At 46.2% G+C, this 17986-nt stretch overlaps 1 protein-coding gene and 1 pseudogene across 1 annotated transcript; both read right to left on the bottom strand.

Moving 5' to 3' along the window:
• Nucleotides 1–820: 820 nt before the first annotated feature.
• On the bottom strand, nucleotides 821–3357 carry LOC141021072 (uncharacterized; annotated as a pseudogene).
• A 10534-nt stretch (nucleotides 3358–13891) lies between these two features.
• Nucleotides 13892–17681, bottom strand: LOC109762450 (uncharacterized). Its single transcript, XM_020321312.1, has 6 exons — nucleotides 17529–17681; nucleotides 17325–17466; nucleotides 15427–16182; nucleotides 15026–15126; nucleotides 14650–14965; nucleotides 13892–14337 (listed from the first exon to the last, which is right to left on the bottom strand). The coding sequence occupies exons 1-6, from the start codon at nucleotides 17679–17681 to the stop codon at nucleotides 13892–13894; spliced, it is 1914 nt and encodes a 637-aa protein (XP_020176901.1).
• Between the last annotated feature and the right edge of the window lie 305 nt (nucleotides 17682–17986).

The following is a 17986-nucleotide window of genomic DNA, read 5'->3' as shown; positions in this document are numbered from 1 at the left end:
TAGACCACATATGGAGCGAGTGCATACAACGAAAAATAACCTGCAGAGGAGAAGCATTTTTTCCATTAAAAACCAAATCGTTTCTACATAGTCAGAGCGACCAAATTAAGGCGTACGCTCCCACCCTTATAAGCGCTTTAAACCTATTTGGAATACCGTCCAACCAGTGACCAAATATATTGGCAACACTTGTGGGCGGATATAAATTTGATGCTATTTGGATGATTGACCACGTAGAACGTGCAAACTTGCATTCAAAAAAGAGGTGTTTGATTGTCTCGTCTTGAGTACAAAAACAAGACTTCTTACTCCCTGGCCAGTTGAGTCGTGCGAGGTTGTCTTTGGTTAACACAACTCCCTTACGAAGATACCACATGAAGATTTTCACTTTTAGTGGAATCTTGGACTTTCAAATTTTCTTGTTATTACTCACTGGTATCTCAGAATGTGTGAGCGCACGGTACATAGACTCTACTGTGAAAGACACTGATGTAGTAAGGTTCTAGCGAAACACATCCCGACCTTGTGACAGGTTAATCAAATCCTACCGGGACAAAAGATTATGCCATGGCAGAAGTCCGAGGCCAATCAAATCCTGCCTGAACGAAATGTTAGGCGGGGATGAACTGAGCACGTGCGCAATAGTGTTGTTCTTATCGCGAGCAATGTTATATAGGGCTGGATATTGTTCTCTGAGACTAGCATTGCCTAGCCAGATGTCTTCCCAGAATCGAATATCCGACCCGTCTTTTCTTTTTCTCATCGTATGTGGCGCTTTGGCTCATCGTATGATGTATTCGCTTCCTTATCTTTTCTTTTTCTCGGTCTGGTAGACATGTCCTTCACATAGATAACCTGTGCCACATCATTGGCTAGGACGAACGGTTCGTCAGTGTACCCAAGATTGTTCAGATCCACTGTTGTCATTCCGTACTGTGGGTCTACCTGTACCCCGCCTCCTGACAGATTGACCCATTTACACTTAAACAAAGGGACCTTAAAATCATGTCCGTAGTCAAGTTCCCATATGTCCATTATGTAACCATAATATGTGTCCTTTTCCCTCTCGGTTGCTGCATCAAAGCGGACACCGCTGTTTTGGTTGGTGCTCTTTTGATCTTGGGCGATCGTGTAAAATGTATTTCCATTTATCTCGTATCCTTTGTAAGTCAATACAGTCGAAGATGGTCCCCTGGACAACGAGTACAACTCATCACAAATAGTGGTGTCACCTCTGAGACGTGTTTCCAACCAACTGCTGAAAGTCCTGATGTGTTCACATGTAATCCAGTCGTCACACTGCTCCGGGTGTTTGGAGCGCAGACTGTTCTTGTGTTCATCGACATATGGGGTCACCAAGGTAGAGTTCTGTAGAACTGTGTAGTGTGCTTGAGACCAAGAATGCCCGTCCCTGCATATTATTGAGTCTCCTCCAAGCGTGCCTTTTCCAGTCAGTCTCCCCTCATACCGCGATTTAGGGAGACCTATATTCTTAAGGCCAGGAATGAAGTCAACACAAAACCCAATGACATCCTCCGTTTGATGGCCCATGGAGATGCTTCCTTCTGGCCTAGCGCGGTTACGGACATATTTCTTTAGGACTCCCATGAACCTCTCAAAGGGGAACATATTGTGTAGAAATACGGGCCCCAGAATGACAATCTCGTCGACTAGATGAGCTAGGACGTGCGTCATGATATTGAAGAAGGATGGTGGGAACACCAGCTCGAAACGGACAAGAAATTGCGCCACATCACTCCTTAGCCTTGGTATGATTTCTGGATCGATCACCTTCTGAGAGATTGCATTGAGGAATGCACATAGCTTCACAATGGCTAATCGGACGTTTTTCGGTAGAAGCCCCCTCAATGCAACCGGAAGCAGTTGCGTCATAATCACGTGGCAGTCATGAGACTTTAGATTCTGGAACTTTTTCTTTGGCATATTTATTATTCCCTTTATATTCGACGAGAAGCCAGTCGGGACCTTCATACTGAGCAGGCATTCAACGAAGATTTCTTTCTCTTCTTTCGTAAGAGCGTAGCTGGCAGGACCTTCATACTGCTTCGGAGGCAAGCCATCTTTTTCGTGCAAACGTTGCAGGTCCTCCCGTGCCTCAGGTGTATCTTTTGTCTTCCCATACACGCCCAAGAAGCCTAGCAGGTTCACGCAAAGGTTCTTCGTCACGTGCATCACGTCGATTGAAGAGCGGACCTCTAGCTCTTTTCAGTAGGGTAGGTCCCAAAATATAGTTTTCTTCTTCCACATGGGTGCGTGTCCCTCAGCATCATTCGGAATAGCTTGTCCGCCGGGACCCTTTCCAAAGATTATGTGTAAATCATTGACCATAGCAAGTACGTGATCACCGGTACGCATGGCGGGCTTCTTCCGCTGATCTGCCTCGCCTTTGAAATGCTTGCCTTTCTTTCGACATTGATGGTTGGTCGGAAGAAATCGACGATGGCCCAGGTACACATTCTTCCTGCATTTGTCCAGGTATATACTTTCAGTGTCATCTAAACAGTGCGTGCATGTGTGGTATCCCTTGTTTGTCTGTCCTGAAAGGTTACTGAGAGCGGGCCAATCGTTGATGGTTACAAACAGCAACGCGTGCAGGTTAAATTCCTCCTGTTTGTGCTCATCCCACGTACGTACACTGGTTCCATTCCACAGCTGTAAAAGTTCTTCAACTAATGGCCTTAGATACACATCAATGTCGTTGCCGGGTTGCTTAGGGCCTTGGATGAGAACTGGCATCATAATGAACTTTCACTTCATGCACATCCAAGGAGGAAGGTTATACATACACAGAGTCACGGGCCAGGTGCTGTGATTGCTGCTCTGCTCCCCGAAAGGATTAATTCCATCCGCGCTTAAACCAAACCATATGTTCCTTGGGTCAGCTGCAAACTCAGCCCAGTACTTTCTCTCGATTTTTCTCCACTGCGACCCGTCAGCGGGTGCTCTCAACTTCTCGTCTTTCTTACGGTCCTCACTGTGCCATCGCATCAACTTGGCATGCTCTTCGTTTCTGAACAGACGTTTCAACCGTGGTATTATAGGAGCATACCACATCACCTTCGCAGGAACCCTCTTCCTGGGGGGCTCGCCGTCAACATCACCAGGGTCATCTCGTCTGATCTTATACCGCAATGCACCGCATACCGGGCATGCGTTCAGATCCTTATACGCACCGCGGTAGAGGATGCAGTCATTAGGGCATGCATGTATCTTCTGCACCTCCAATCCTAGAGGGCATACGACCTTCTTTGCTGCGTATGTACTGTCGGGCAATTCGTTATCCTTTGGAAGCTTCTTCTTCAATATTTTCAATAGCTTCTCAAATCCTTTGTCAGGCACAGCATTCTCTGCCTTCCACTGCAGCAATTCCAGTACGGTACCGAGCTTTGTGTTGCCATCTTCGCAATTGGGGTCCAACCCTTTTTTGTGATCCTCTAACATGCGATCGAACTTCAGCTTCTCCTTTTGACTTTCGCATTGCGTCCTTGCATCGACAATGACCCGACGGAGATCATCATCATCGGGCATTGGTTCCTCTTGATCTTCAGGAGCTTCCCCCCTTGCAGCATCATTGGCCACATCGTCTGGTTCCTCTTGAGCTTCAGCAGCTTCCCCCGTTGCAGCATCACCGTATTCAGGGGGCACATAGTTGTCATCGTCCTCTTCTTCTTCGTCGTCTTCCATCATAACCCCCATTTCTCCGTGCCTCGTCCAAACATTATAGTTTGGCATGAAACCCTTGTAAAGCAGGTGGGTGTGAAGGATTTTCCGGTCAGAGTAAGACTTCGTATTCCCACATGTAGGGCATGGACAACACATAAAACCATTCTGCTTGTTTGCCTCAGCCACTTCGAGAAAATCATGCACGCCCTTAATATACTCGGAGGTGTGTCTGTCACCGTACATCCATTGCCGGTTCATCTGCGTGCATTATATATAATTAAGTGTGTCAAAAACCATTACAGAACATCATGAATAGATAATTAAGTGACCAAATTAATAGAAGTTCATCATCACATTAAAACCAAAGTACATACATAGTTCTCATCTAACAACATATATATAGCTCTCCAGAGCATCTAATTAATTAAACCATACATTGAAACTATGTAAAACATTTCAATGCGAAAACAAATGCGATCATAATCGCAACCAAGGTAACAATTGATCCAACGGCATAATGATACCAAGCCTCGGTATGAATGGCATATTTTCTAATCTTTCTAATCTTCAAGCGCATTGCATCCATCTTGATCTTGTGATCATCGACGACATCCGCAACATGCAACTCCAATATCATCTTCTCCTCCTCAATTTTTTTATTTTTTCCTTCAAGTAATTGTTTTCTTCTTCAACTAAATTTAACCTCTCGACAATAGGGTCGGTTGGAATTTCCGGTTCAACCACCTCCTAGATAAATAAAATCTATGTCACGTTGGTCGGCATATTTGTCATAAACAATAAATGAACCAAATAGTTATAAAAAGATAATATATACCACATCCGAATCATAGACAGGACGAGGGCCGACGGGGGCGGATACCAAAACCATCGCACTATGTAATAAGAAGGAATAATAGAAGTAACAAAATTAGACAAGTATCTATCTAAAGTAAGAATTTTTTTCTTTCAGAAAGAAGATAAGAACAAGAGGCTCACCATGGTGGTGCTGGCGACGAGATCGGCGCGGGCGATCGACAACGGTGAAGACGGGGACGGGACGTGACGGACCGCTAAACCTAGACAAATCTCGGGGAAAATGGAGCTCGGAGGTCGAGTTTCGAGAGGAGAAAGATTAACTAGTGTGGCTCAGACATTTCATCGAACACCTCATGTGCATAGGAGGTGAGCTAGAGCACCGAAATGCCCTCCCCTCGCCGGCCAGAAAAAACAGAGCACTGTGAAGTGCTCTGCTGTGGCGATGGGGTATATATAGGCAACTCATTGGTCCCGGTTCGTGGCACCAACCGGGACTGAAGGGGGGCATTGGTCCCGGTTGGTGCCACGAACCGGTACGCATGCCCCCCTTTAGTCCCGGTTGGTGGCACCAACCGGGACCAAAAGCCTTGTGCTGCCCCGCTGCAAAAGTTTAGTCCCACCTCGCTAGTTGAGAGAGCTCGAGAGTGGTTTATAAGCGCTGCTGCGCCCACCCTCTCGATCTCCTCTCAATTGCAGGCTTTCGGGCCTAACCGTTCTCTTTGCCTATGGGGCCTACTGGGCCTTCTGCGGGCCTGAATCCTGGCCCATGGACGGGTTTCAAGTCGTATTCAGGCCGTGGTGGCCCAGTAGGTGGCATAATTTTTTTCCCTGTTTTTGGTTTTCTCTTTTGCTTTATTTATTTTGTTTTGTTTCTACTTACAACAAAAAACTTATTTCCTTTTTCCATTTTGTTTCTAATTACTTATGTATTTTACTTTATTTATTTTATTTTTATTTATTTTAGTCATGCTATTTTTATTTATTTTACTGCTGCTATTTTTATTTATGTTATTAACGTTTATTTATTTTATTTACTATAGTTTATTTTATTTTATTTTATTAAGGTTTATTTATTTTTATTTATTTTATTAAGGTTTATTTATTTTATTTACTATAAAAAATGAACATAGATGCGCCTATAGAGAAAATTCAACCTAAATTCATAATAAATTTCTATGAAATTCAAAGAAATTTACTCTGAATTTAGGTCAAATTCCCTGTATAAGGGCATCTATTTTCACTTTGAGAGGAGCTCAACAAGGCAGAGAGGGACGGGCTTATAAACAGGTGTGAGCGCCCTTCGGTTGGCGAGGTGGGACTAAAATCTGACCGCTAGTAGGACCAACCCTTTAGTCCCGGTTTGTGGTATGAACCGGGACTAAAGGGTGAGCCTCTGGTCCCGGTTCAAGCCACCAACCGGGACCAATGGTGGTGGGCCAGGAGCGAGGCCCATTGGTCCCGGTTTGTCCCACCAACCGGGACCAAAGGGGTCGGACGAACCGGGACCAATGCCCCCACGAGGCCCGACAGGCCCCTGGCCGCACGAACCAGGACCAATGCTCACATTAGTCCCGGTTCGTGACTGAACCGGGACTAATGTGAATATTGCCCTGTGGCCAAAGCCCAGTTTTCTACTAGTGTTTGGTGGGAGGGCGAATCCCTAGCGCTATTGCGCGTTCGGGGAAGAGAGAGACCAGAGAGGAAACCGGGAGGGAGAGAGAGGAAGTCTCGGTGCGTGGTTGTGGCAGTGGCGCAATTAGTGGAGATTCGGTGGAGGTGATCGAGGTTTGGTGGTGGGGGCAGGACATATGTGGGTAGTCTGCCGGCAGAACATTCAATCTGGCGCGTTGGTTTGTATGGCAGACCCTTGATGTAATTTGGATTGTTAGATGTGATTTGGGTGGGTTGATCCGACGTTTCTGGTAATCCCGTGTACATTTGTTGGTGTGGCTATAGGGTAATTTAAGTTTGCTCTTTTACTAGAAGTGGAGATATGTGACATGACAACTCCATATAGCCGGTTGTTGACTATACTATTAACCATGCTCTTACCCTACTTTACTTTGTTTGGACACATTTCTCCAGCTGGCGGGCTCAACAAATCATGCATGTGTCTTGAAAATATTTTCAATGTGCATTGGCATATGGTGGAAGAACCATCTAGAAATACCATGCACATACTATTCTCTAATAGGGAGAATGTACGAGTATTCCATATCGCTATCTTCTGATAGCTGTGCTGCTATCACTTGTTCCACCCGATTCTTTAGTTATATAGAACCTTCCTCAAAACAACCGGGGGCCCCAGAGGGGTCAGTACAAAAGTATTATATTCTTTCCACTTACTTTCATTGGCTAGCTGCCTTTTGTAGCGCACGCGGCAACACAGGACTGCCGGGGTGGGGGCTTGTTGTCTACTTGGCGAGCCTTCACCGCCCCCTTCTGTAACTTCCCTTCTTTCGTCCGTCCATGAGGTAGTCAAAAGAAAGAGAGAAAGGGGCGGCTATAACGCAGGAGTAGTGGCGGTTGTATGCCACAAGGAACATATAATGAAGAGCTCATGCATTGCCATGTATACCAGAGCACAAGTGGTACACAAAACCAAGCAAAAATTAAAGCTCCCAGACAACCACTCACCGCACTAGCTCAAGCTTGAATCATGAATGCAATGTGCGTGTGTTGCGTTGTGTAGCGAGACGAGACCAGTCAGCTAGTGAGTGAGCGTGCAGTTTTTTCCTCTTTTCTCAAGCCACAAGGAGTAGACTAACCCACTTTATATACTAGATCATACCCCGCGAGTTGCGGCGGGAATTTGTAGCATTATCCAGGGAAGGATTTATTGAGTGAAAGTAAAGATATAAATATTCTTTTTACCTTTTGATAAAATGATATGAAAAGGTCACAAAATTAGTACATTGTGGTCGATAAGTGCATTGGTAATGTATTGGATATATTACCAAAGAGTGTTGGTCATATTAAGCTTAATTAATAACTTATATTCATATCTTCTTACCTTATTAGTTCTTTAGTGAGTAACAACTTGCACCAAGAAATTTCAAGATTTTTTTTTTTTTTTGAAAATGAAGAAATTTCAAGATGCCACCTTTAATCATTGTTTGCTGTTGGAGAAGCTAATTTGGCTAGGTGCACTCTGTGGGAACAATTCAAACAAACTCAGTGAAGCACCCAATTCCCAGAGCAGGGTACACATGTAGACTGGAAAATCATACAGATATCAATCAATTCCCAAGTACACATCTGAACTGCACCATCATATATATATCAGTCATTATTTGGTTTGTAATTAGTGGAAAATAACATGAACTCAGTGTTGAGCTCTGATATGCCTAAATAAAATAAAAATGATTGGCATATGAAACACAATTAGGGAATGATCCTATGGAAGTTTGGAGGAACATGCATAAAACATGAACTGTTCGTTGGTCGTTCGTACTAAGGGACACACAACATAGATAGAGCAGCCTCGCAGATCTAAATATTGACACTGCTAGCATGGAGTTAGCTAACCAAATACTACAGAAAAATTGTAGGATTGAGCTGCAGTCTTTAAGTTCCAACCTTTTTTTCGATAAAGGGCGATTTTATTATCTCAGAATGTAGCATCAAGGGGATACAAAACATTATGATTAACATCCGACCTCTGCATAACTAAGATGCACACATCCAAATCCAAAAGTCTGACAAAAAACATGAAATATAAACCGACATATCGGCAACAGTAGAGTCCTATAGACCGACGCTATGCCTATGTCGAAGGTGGTGGTGGATCGATCCGGAGGTTATACTGCCACTCATGTTGGAAAAAAACCTCCGTAGCCACCTGCTCCAACCGCGTACACACCGCCTTGAACAACGATTGGTGCTCCGATCGTTGTAGCATAGACCACATATGAAGCGAGTGCATACAACGGAAAATAACCTGCAGAGGAGAAGCATTTTTTCCATTAAAAACCAAATCGTTTCTACATAGTCAGAGCGACCAAATTAAGGCGTACGCTCCCACCCTTATAAGCGCTTTAAACCTATTTGGAATACCGTCCAACCAGTGACCAAATATATTGGCAACACTTGTGGGCGGATATAAATTTGATGCTATTTGGATGATTGACCACGTAGAACGTGCAAACTTGCATTCAAAAAAGAGGTGTTTGATTGTCTCGTCTTGAGTACAAAACCAAGACTTCTTACTCCCTGGCCAGTTGAGTCGTGCGAGGTTGTCTTTGGTTAACACAACTCCCTTACGAAGATACCACATGAAGATTTTCACTTTTAGTGGAATCTTGGACTTTCAAATTTTCTTGTTATTACTCACTGGTATCTCAGAATGTGTGAGCGCACGGTACATAGACTACTGTGAAAGACACTGATGTAGTAAGGTTCTAGCGAAACACATCCCGACCTTGTGTCAGGTTAATCGAATCCTACCGGGACAAAAGATTATGCCATGGCAGAAGTCCGGGGCCAATCAAATCCTACCTGAACGAAATGTTAGGCGGGGATGAACTGAGCACGTGCGCAATAGTGTTGTTCTTATCGCGAGCAATGTTATATAGGGCTGGATATTGTTCTCTGAGACTAGCATTGCCTAGCCAGATGTCTTCCCAGAATCGAATCTCTGACCCGTCTTTTATCGCGAAAGACCCAAAGGGAAAGAAATGTTTCTTTGCCGCCATTAGGCCAGCCCAGAAATGCGAGTCACCAGGTTTCCAATAGGCCTGGGACACCGCCTTTTGGCCTAGATACTTGTTGCGCAACATGGTTTTGCCAAACACCATCCTCAGTAAGAAGTTTGAACAATCATTTACTGAGCAAGGCCTCATTCTTGACCTGTAGGTCATGAATTCCAAGGCCACCATGGTCTTTTGGCCTACAAACCATGCTCCATTTGACCAACCGGTATTTTTTCTTTTCTTCATCTCCTTGCCAAAAAAATCTGGATCTAAAATAGTCCAATCTTTGAAGGACCCTTTTTGAAAGTTGGAAGAAAGAAAGCATATAGAGAATCATATTTGTGAGGACGGAGAACCTAGCTATATCACTGTTCTTGTAATCATTCACATGCATTCCAGAGGAAGGTCATCTTATAAAGTATGGTAACATAATAATGGAGTAGCAACTGACACCTATGCTGGGGAACAAAAGTATTTACCGATATCATCATGTCACATTCTAGAAAACCATCATGTCACTGAATATCTCATCAAATGCAGGATATACATTGAAGCAATGTGTCAATGTCTCATTGATGAACCTCTCAATATTGTAGTCTGGTACAATATCCTCTTCATATAGACGAGGAAAATAGACCATCTTCAGGACACCCTTCTGATGCGAGCTCATAGAGGTGCTACTGCTACAATAGAGACCATCCCATTGTGAATCCAGTATCAAGAGTGAGATGAACATATTCACAACTCTCTTGAATAAACTTCCCGGAACATATTATTTCTGAAAAAAATCAGTATATTTCTAGAATTAGTAAATTATATATAACACAACCACAATGCCCTGATATCCGAACTGAAGAAACAATTGGCAAATAAACATTCTCATACCACATTGACACATTGCACATTGTGCAAATCCAAAGAATTGTATGCTGGCTGCGGACATGGGACACCGATCCAAGCCATGTGTTGGTGAGTGGATGTTGCTCCTTCGAGTGCTTCTTTAACTGACGATAGAAGTACTCCTGAATATTTGGTCTGCTTGCTCCCCGGGAGAAGGAGCTCAGTTCTCCAAAAAAAAAGCAACCATCTCGCCTTAGTAGAAAGTCGCCACTGGAAGAGAGACATATTTCGATCTACAGCCTCAAGAGGCGAAGGTGTGTCAGCCTATCAGACACTGCTAGATAAGCCGTTGTCTGCCGCCTCGCCTTCCCGCTGAATCCAAAAGATGGAACCACAGATATCAACAAAGAAACTGGCGATCGTAACCGCAACAGTGCTCACCTGATGTGCTAGAGGTGTCCTGGAAAAGATGTCCTCAACGCTCCTTGAAGCAGACAACGGCCACGAAGCAGAGCAACGCCCGCAAGCCACATTGGTTTCGCCTTCCTCCAATATCTGGGATTCCGAATGGCTGGCGCAACGTCCGTAAGTGGCACTGTGCTTTTTTTCTCGATTTCACTAGGCGGGGCCTAGAATTTCACTGTGCTAGAGTAAACTCCGTGCACATGCAAATGCACATGCACATGCCAGGCAAGTCGAATGAAGCTTTGAGATTTTCTCGATTTCACTAGGCGGGGCCTAGAATTTCAAAAAAATATATAGAAAAAGAGGTTAAACCCTCAATCTCTGCATCAATTGATGCATGCAGCCATCCCTATTAATTATTTCACAAAGGTCTGACAAGAACATACATCAATTCACCCGAAGACATCACTCACCCCTACAAACTCGATAATGTGGAGTGCTCTCACTCCCCATATCTAAAACCGGTGTCGTCGTCCATCCATCCACATAACGTGTCGGGACCAACAGCTGGTGCAACCTACCTAAAGCGCACACCACATGCACACGTTTTAGAACCCGCCATCATCATCGGACCACTGAACCATCTTCAGGAGAGAGATCCGCATCATCCTTGCCAGTCTGGACATCCGTCGAAGCCACCACGGCACCCAACGGCGCCACCGCTCTGCGCTCGTCCATCCAGATGCGAAGACTCTGTAATATTTGTCGTGCGTAGCACCTGCCAACCAAGCATGACTCAGCATAGCACCCGTCGGCCAGGCATGACTTGACTGCTTCACCGAAGCTTCGTGCAAGACGAAGTCGCTCCACCTCCTGCCTCTATAGTACCGTCATCGTCCGATCCGGAAGACCAGATCCTAAGGTTTCCCCTGAAGTAGCACGAGTGGGTCGAAAACAGTTACACGGCGATGCCTCCATCAAGGTAACGACACAAAACGCCGCCATCGCCCGCCAACGGTTCGGTTTTCACCGGCAACTATGTCTCCCCGACTCGTAGCCGGGACTAGATGACGAATCTTGAGATCCGACCATCCAGCCACAGGCCGACCACCTCTGACGGATGAGATGGCCACCACCGCCGGCTGCACCAGTCAGAACAGATCTAATCGGAGGTACCGCCGACGCGACCACCAGGCCTCCACGCCGCCGCCGCTGATCCAAAGGCAGATGGTGCGCCGCCACCGCCGCCCGAACAGGGCAGGCCACCGTACCCGCAGCCCGCACCGCCTCCGACGCCGCCACCATCGCCGTTGTGCTGATCGGATCTGGCGCGCCCCCACACGATCCGGGGCTCCGCACAACCCTAGAGCCACGGGAGGAAGGCGATGTCCTCCGCCGCCGCCGTCGGCTCCTGGGCTTAGACCGGCGGCGTCCCGCGGCGGCGACGGAGGGAGGGAAGGAGGGAGAGCACGCCCCCGCCGGCTGGGTTTAGGGCGCCGCCCGGGTCGCCCTAGCAGGGACGACGCGGGGGCTGTGTCCGTGAGCCTGCGGCTCCAGAATTTCACATGAATTATAGGATACTAGGAATCCTCAAATGTAAAACATGTTATCTAGAATCCTCAATCGTCTCTTCCGCGTATATTCTGACTGCAAGACCCATGCATGCACACGCCATTGGAAGCCTATATTCTTTACAAACCTTTGTGTTGCTTTGACATCAAGTGGCACGGCAGCGTCTTCTATCACACAAAAGTTAATTGAAAGATAAGCACTGAGCACATGACAACACACATGATAATTGCTTTCACTACAAAATTGATAACGAAATTCATCTCTAATAGTTTTGTTACTCTTGGTGGAAAACGGTGTCGACTGCTAGTTCTGCTTGTATAATTGACTCATGCAGGTCCAAGACAGACCAAGCGCACTTATTTTGCTGACGTGGCGCTGTGAACGCTGCCACTGTAACACCACATTAAGGGAAACAGTATGCAATGCTAGACACATAAGGTTAATTACTCCCCGGAGTACCTTTAATCTGGATCAGCCACAGTAGCAATTGGAACCTGATTTTATTTTTTATTTTATTTTTGTAGGGAAAATGGAACTTGAAGTTATTTAGTGTCAAACTTGCAGAGACGGATCCTGCAGCATAGCCCATTATTAGTTAACTAAGTATCTATGTTAGAAAATTCATATAGCCAAGCCTGCGCTATTGTACACTAAATAAAAAAGCGTAATGGATCGGAAATACATAGCAGCGGAAAAAAGGTAAGTGAGAAAATCAGGGAACATCAAGAAAATCTCAAGAAAATGATCCAGAGCGGACAGAGTCGAGTGCTAGAGAGGAGAAAAGACGATGGGTTGGTCTCTTGGAAATAGGGTGCACACACAAGTGAAGGTCGGTCATCGGAGCCGCAGCCCAAGAGACGTTTTTGCTCGGGCACAACGAGCAGACTGGCGCGGAAATGGGCCCAATTGCGCGAAGTTGGACAAGCGATCAATTATGAATGTTTAGCCAGCATATCTGGAGCGTTGAGTCAATAAATCCGACGGTTTAAAGTGCCAAATCATTGTGGAAGGCTGGCCCAATTTTACTGTATATGCTTAACAACCTGTTTTGGTTGGGGGATTAAAATCGGGGAATGGAAATTGGTGGGGTATGATAATTCAAATCCCTTGTATGGCTGGTGGGTATGGGAACTGAGAGCATCTCCGCTTAAAAGTTCATACCGTAAAATCTATTTACACGATACAGCAAAAACGTTTTTTCATGTTTTTACGATATGACTATTGTTTCGCCAGAACAGATTCTGCAAAAAACATCACACTCCCGAAAAACTAAATAAACCCCCTAAAACCGTAATCTAAATTACAACTGGGTCCTTCGATTCTCGGGCTACGCCCGTGCCGGCCGAGCTCTTGCTGCCGCGCCCTTGCCAGACAGCCGAGCGCCCGCTTACTGCCTGTGCCGGCCGTGCCCTTGCTCGCGGCTCAAAGCAGCGAGGGACAGCCGAGTGCCCGCGCCGACCGTGGCGAAAGACCGTGGCCCATCGCCGGAAGAGCTCCCGCACCATGCCCGTGTCACGAGGCTCGTCTGGGCCGGAGGCTCCTCCCGCCGCCGCGGACGGGACCGACGGCCACACGGGCTGCGGCGGCAGCTCGCGGGTGCGGCGGCGAGGGAGACAGGGTTGATGTAAAAGTAGCGTGAAGCGTATGCCTTAGCAGGGACGCGCTGCGTGTTTATATAGGCACATAGCTAGATTACAGGGTTTGGTTGTTAGGTAGTTGCTAGATTGATCTCCAAGTAATGATCTATACAAGGGATATACGAGATCATCTGTAACTACTCTAACAACCGGATTACAAATGCAACGCAACCCTTATCTCATATGTACGGTTTATACACATACCGTACACACGTTTACAATATACACTTTAACACGCCGCCTTAATCACAACTTCACCAAGTTGAGATTGTTCTTAAACTCTTCCAACTTGCTCCATGACAGGGCCTTGGTAAACCCATCTGCAACTTGATCATTTGTAGGGATGAATCGTATGTCTAGTAGCTTCTTGGCTACTCTTTCACGAACAAAATGATAATCAACCTCAATGTGTTTTGTCCTTGCATGGGACACTGGATTTGCTGATAGATAAGTAGCACCAATGTTATCACACCATAAGCGTGCAACAGAAGAGTGTTTTATGCCAAGTTCATTGAGCAACGCCTGAACCCATATTAACTCGGCTGTTGCATTAGCCAAAGCTTTGTATTCAGCTTCAGTGCTAGATCTTGACACAGTAGCTTGCTTCCTTGCACTCCGGGATATAAGATTTGGTCCAAAGAAAACTGCAAAGCCTCCTGTAGACCTTCTGTCATCAGGACAACCTGCCCAGTCTGCATCAGAGAAGGCACTTACCAAAGTTGAGGTTGATTTTGTGAATTTTAACCCTGTACTCATAATACCTCTGAGATATCTCAGAATCCTTTTAACTCTAGTCCAATGTTGAAGAGTAGGAGCATGCAAAAACTGGCATACATTGTTGACAGGAAAATATATATCAGGTCTTGTAAGTGTTAAATATTGCAGAGCACCTACAACACTTCTATAATTTGTAGCTCCTTTGGCTCCCAAAGGCTCACCCTCTTCTTTCGACAACTTTTCAGTAGTTGAAAGAGGCATATTTGAAATTTTACAATTCATCATACCTGATCTCTTCAGTATATCTGACACATACTTTTCTTGACTTAGAAGTATACCATCTGTTACCTTCTTTACTTCTATGCCCAAGAAGTAATGCAAGTCACCAAGATCTTTTAGAGCAAAATCCTTCTTAAGATCTTCTAATAGTGCACTAGTTGCTTCCTGTGCTGAACTAGCCACAATTATGTCATCAACATATACCAACATAAAAATGATTACTTTGCCTCTTTTATAGAAGAAGAGAGATGCATCTGCCTTTGAGGGTCGAAATCCAAGCCTTTGAAGCTTTACACTTAACCTAGAGTACCATGCTCTAGGTGCCTGTTTTAAGCCATATAATGCTTTATCAAGTTTGCAAACATAATGTTGCTTGCCTTTTACCTCATACCCAGGTGGTTGTTTCATGTAAACTTCCTCCTCTAGAACACCATGAAGGAACGCATTCTGCACATCCAATTGACGAAGGCTCCAACTGTTTGATACTGCAACAGAGAGAACAAGTCTGACAGTAGCTGCTTTAACGACAGGGCTAGAAGTATCCTCATAGTCTATTCCATATCTTTGTTTGAAACCTTTTGCCACTAGTCTAGCCTTGTACCTGTCTATCTCTCCATTACCTTTTCGTTTAATTCTATAAACCCATTTACAATCAATGATATTTCTCCCCCTTGCTGGAGGGACTAGGTGTCAAGTCCTATTGTGAACAAGAGCATTATATTCCTCATCCATAGCATTTTTCCAATTTTTTCTTTCAAAAGCCTCACTTAAATTGTTGGGTTCACCCGTGACAGCAAGACCTCCAAAACGCTTGTCATACCTGACCGTACCATCAGTACGAATTTTTGGTTTGGCAACTCCATGTTGTGACCGTGTTCTCAGCGCTGGCACAGGAGCTGCAGCAGAATCGCGTAGCGCAGAGGATCCGGCAGAGTCCGAGGCAGCAGCACGCGATCCAGCGACACCCGATCCAAGGCGGATGTTGTCAGAGGCTGGCAGCGGCGCACCCGCGCCCGTTCCCGAGTCTGCATCGGGCTGGGCGACTTGGCGAGGCCCAGTTGGTTGGGTGGCGGAGTCGAGGGACCGCCCTGTCGGGCGCGTCGACGCGGATGGCATGGCAGATGGCCCACCACTAGTATGGGGCCCGCCACGAGATGTCGATGTCTCGCCCGCTGGGCCGCGGGGGAACGCGTGGCTGCCTGGCGATGGCCCGCCTGGCCTCGAGGCGGATACGCCGCCACTGCCTGGCGCGGCAGGCGAGGATGGATTGCCTTCGGGATCGCCGCCGTCAGAATCTGGTACAGCACCTGAATCCTCCTCGTGTCCTGTGTTTGTCTCTTGCTGCTGCATAAAATCATGACGCAAAATAGGATTTCCACCAAAATTTATAGCAGGATTTTCATGAAAATTACCCAAAGGATCATTAGCTAGATGTTCGTCCCCCTGATCAACAGAAGTAGGCAAGGTGTTTTCAGAAAGGAGAAGAACTTCAGACCTAATGAGAGCACCGGCATTTGGATTGAGGGCAGCAAACAGAAAGACTGTTTCGTCAAACGCAACATCACATGAGATGTAGACACATCTAGCAGCGATATCTAGGCATTTGAAACCCTTGTGAAGATTGCTATAACCAAGAAACACACATTGCTTTGACCGGAATTCTAACTTGTGAGAATTGAAGGGACGGAGATTAGGCCAGCAAGCACAACCAAAGGTGTGAAGAGCATGGTAGTTTGGTTTCTCATGAAAGAGTTTTTCCAAAGGTGTTTCAAGGTTTATTACTTTGCTAGGGGTACGGTTGATCAGGTATGTGGCAGCAATGAATGCTTCATCCCAGAACTTCAAGGGCATCGATGCATGTGCTAGGAGGGAGAGACCAACTTCGACGATATGGCGATGTTTCCGCTCGGCAGAGCCGTTTTGCTGATGAGCGTGTGGGCAAGAAACATGGTGTGTGATGCCAATTTGGCAAAAGAAGGAATTTAGTCGCTCATACTCACCACCCCAATCTGTTTGCATGGTGATGATTTTGCGATCAAAGAGTCTCTCAACAAGTGCTTGAAATTCATGAAACACTTTAAAGACCTCAGATCTATGTTTGAGAAGAAATATCCAGGTGAACTTGCTGTAATCATCGATAAAACTCACATAATAGTTTTTCTTATTTATAGAATCACGGGCAGGCCCCATACATCAGAAAAAATAAGCTCTAAAGGAGCATTCGAAGTGCTACTAGAAAGCGGATACGGGAGTTGGTGACTTTTGCCTTTTTGGCATGCATCACACACTCCTGCTTTATTCAACTCTTGATTGGAAAAATGAATTTTATTCTGCCTAAGAACATGCTGGACGATTTGCAAAGATGGATGACCTAATCTAGTGTGCCACCTTGAAGGAGATATCTTGGTGGCACCGAAAGCTTGCCTGCCCGGGTGCAACGAAGCTGATGATAGGGGATAGAGACCGGCTCTACACCTGCCTTGGAGGAGGGTGCTCCTCGTTGCCTTGTCCTTGATGAAAAAGAAGCGAGGGTGAGTTTCAAGGAACACATGATTATCTTGAGACAAACGATGGGCAGAAACAAGATTTTTCGTGGCTTTAGGAGAATAAAGGACATCTTTTAGATGCAGATTGCGAGTGGGAGTACGAACATAAGCTTGACCAACATGAGTAATTTGCATACCTGACCCGTTGGGCATGTTCACTTGGTCATGGCCATTGTACCTCTCCCTCATGGTGAGTTTGTCCAACTCGCCGGTGATGTGATCAGTGGCGCCAGTGTCGACGCCATAGGATGACTTAGCCACGGCACTTGCACTCTTCTCCTTGGTGAATGCAATGTCAAAGCGCCGGTAGCACTCAATAGCTGTGTGGTTTGGCTTCTTGCAGATCTGGCAGAAAACCTCCAGGAGATCGTCGCGGCCGCCTCCTCCTGCATGGCCACGCCCACCGTGACCATTGCCGTTGCCTCCATTGCCACGGCCGCCAGCATGGCCACAGCCACCTCCGTTCCTGCCGCGGCCTCCACGAGTGAAGCCATGGCCGCCACGAGAAGCGGTGTTGGCGGAGGAGTGGGATGATTATGAGTTTCCCTCGAACATGGCGAGGCGGCTCTCGAAGCTGATCAGCTGGGAGTAGAGCTCGTTGGGCTTGATGGGGACGGTCCTGGCGCAGACGGGGGAGACGAAGGACATGTAGTCGAAGTCGAGCCCGGCGAGGATGTACGACACCATGTTGTCGTCGGTGAGCGGCTTGCCGATGGCAGCCATCTCATCGCCAAGGGCCTTCATGCGGCCAAGGTACTTGGCGATGGTGGAGTTCCCCTTCTTGGTGGTGGAGAGGGCG

Source organism: Aegilops tauschii, chromosome 3 (genome assembly GCF_002575655.3).
Source record: "Aegilops tauschii subsp. strangulata cultivar AL8/78 chromosome 3, Aet v6.0, whole genome shotgun sequence".
In the NCBI taxonomy this organism is placed as follows: Eukaryota; Viridiplantae; Streptophyta; class Magnoliopsida; order Poales; family Poaceae; genus Aegilops; species Aegilops tauschii.
Note: the sequence above shows the minus strand (reverse complement) of the source record. Positions and strands in the feature narration are given on the sequence as shown.

What these genes read in the sequence shown, in the direction of transcription:
- LOC109762450 (XM_020321312.1), bottom strand. Translation starts at nt 17,681, where the DNA reads ATGGCTTCACTCGTGGAGGCCGCGGCAGGAACGGAGGTGGCTGTGGCC. An exon ending in GGAGGTTTTCTGCCAGATCT is followed by an intron (nt 17,467 to 17,528) that starts GCAAGAAGCCAA and finishes GCATTCACCAAG; the next exon opens with GAGAAGAGTGCAAGTGCCGT. An exon ending in AACAACCACCTGGGTATGAG is followed by an intron (nt 14,966 to 15,025) that starts GTAAAAGGCAAG and finishes GGCTTAAAACAG; the next exon opens with GCACCTAGAGCATGGTACTC.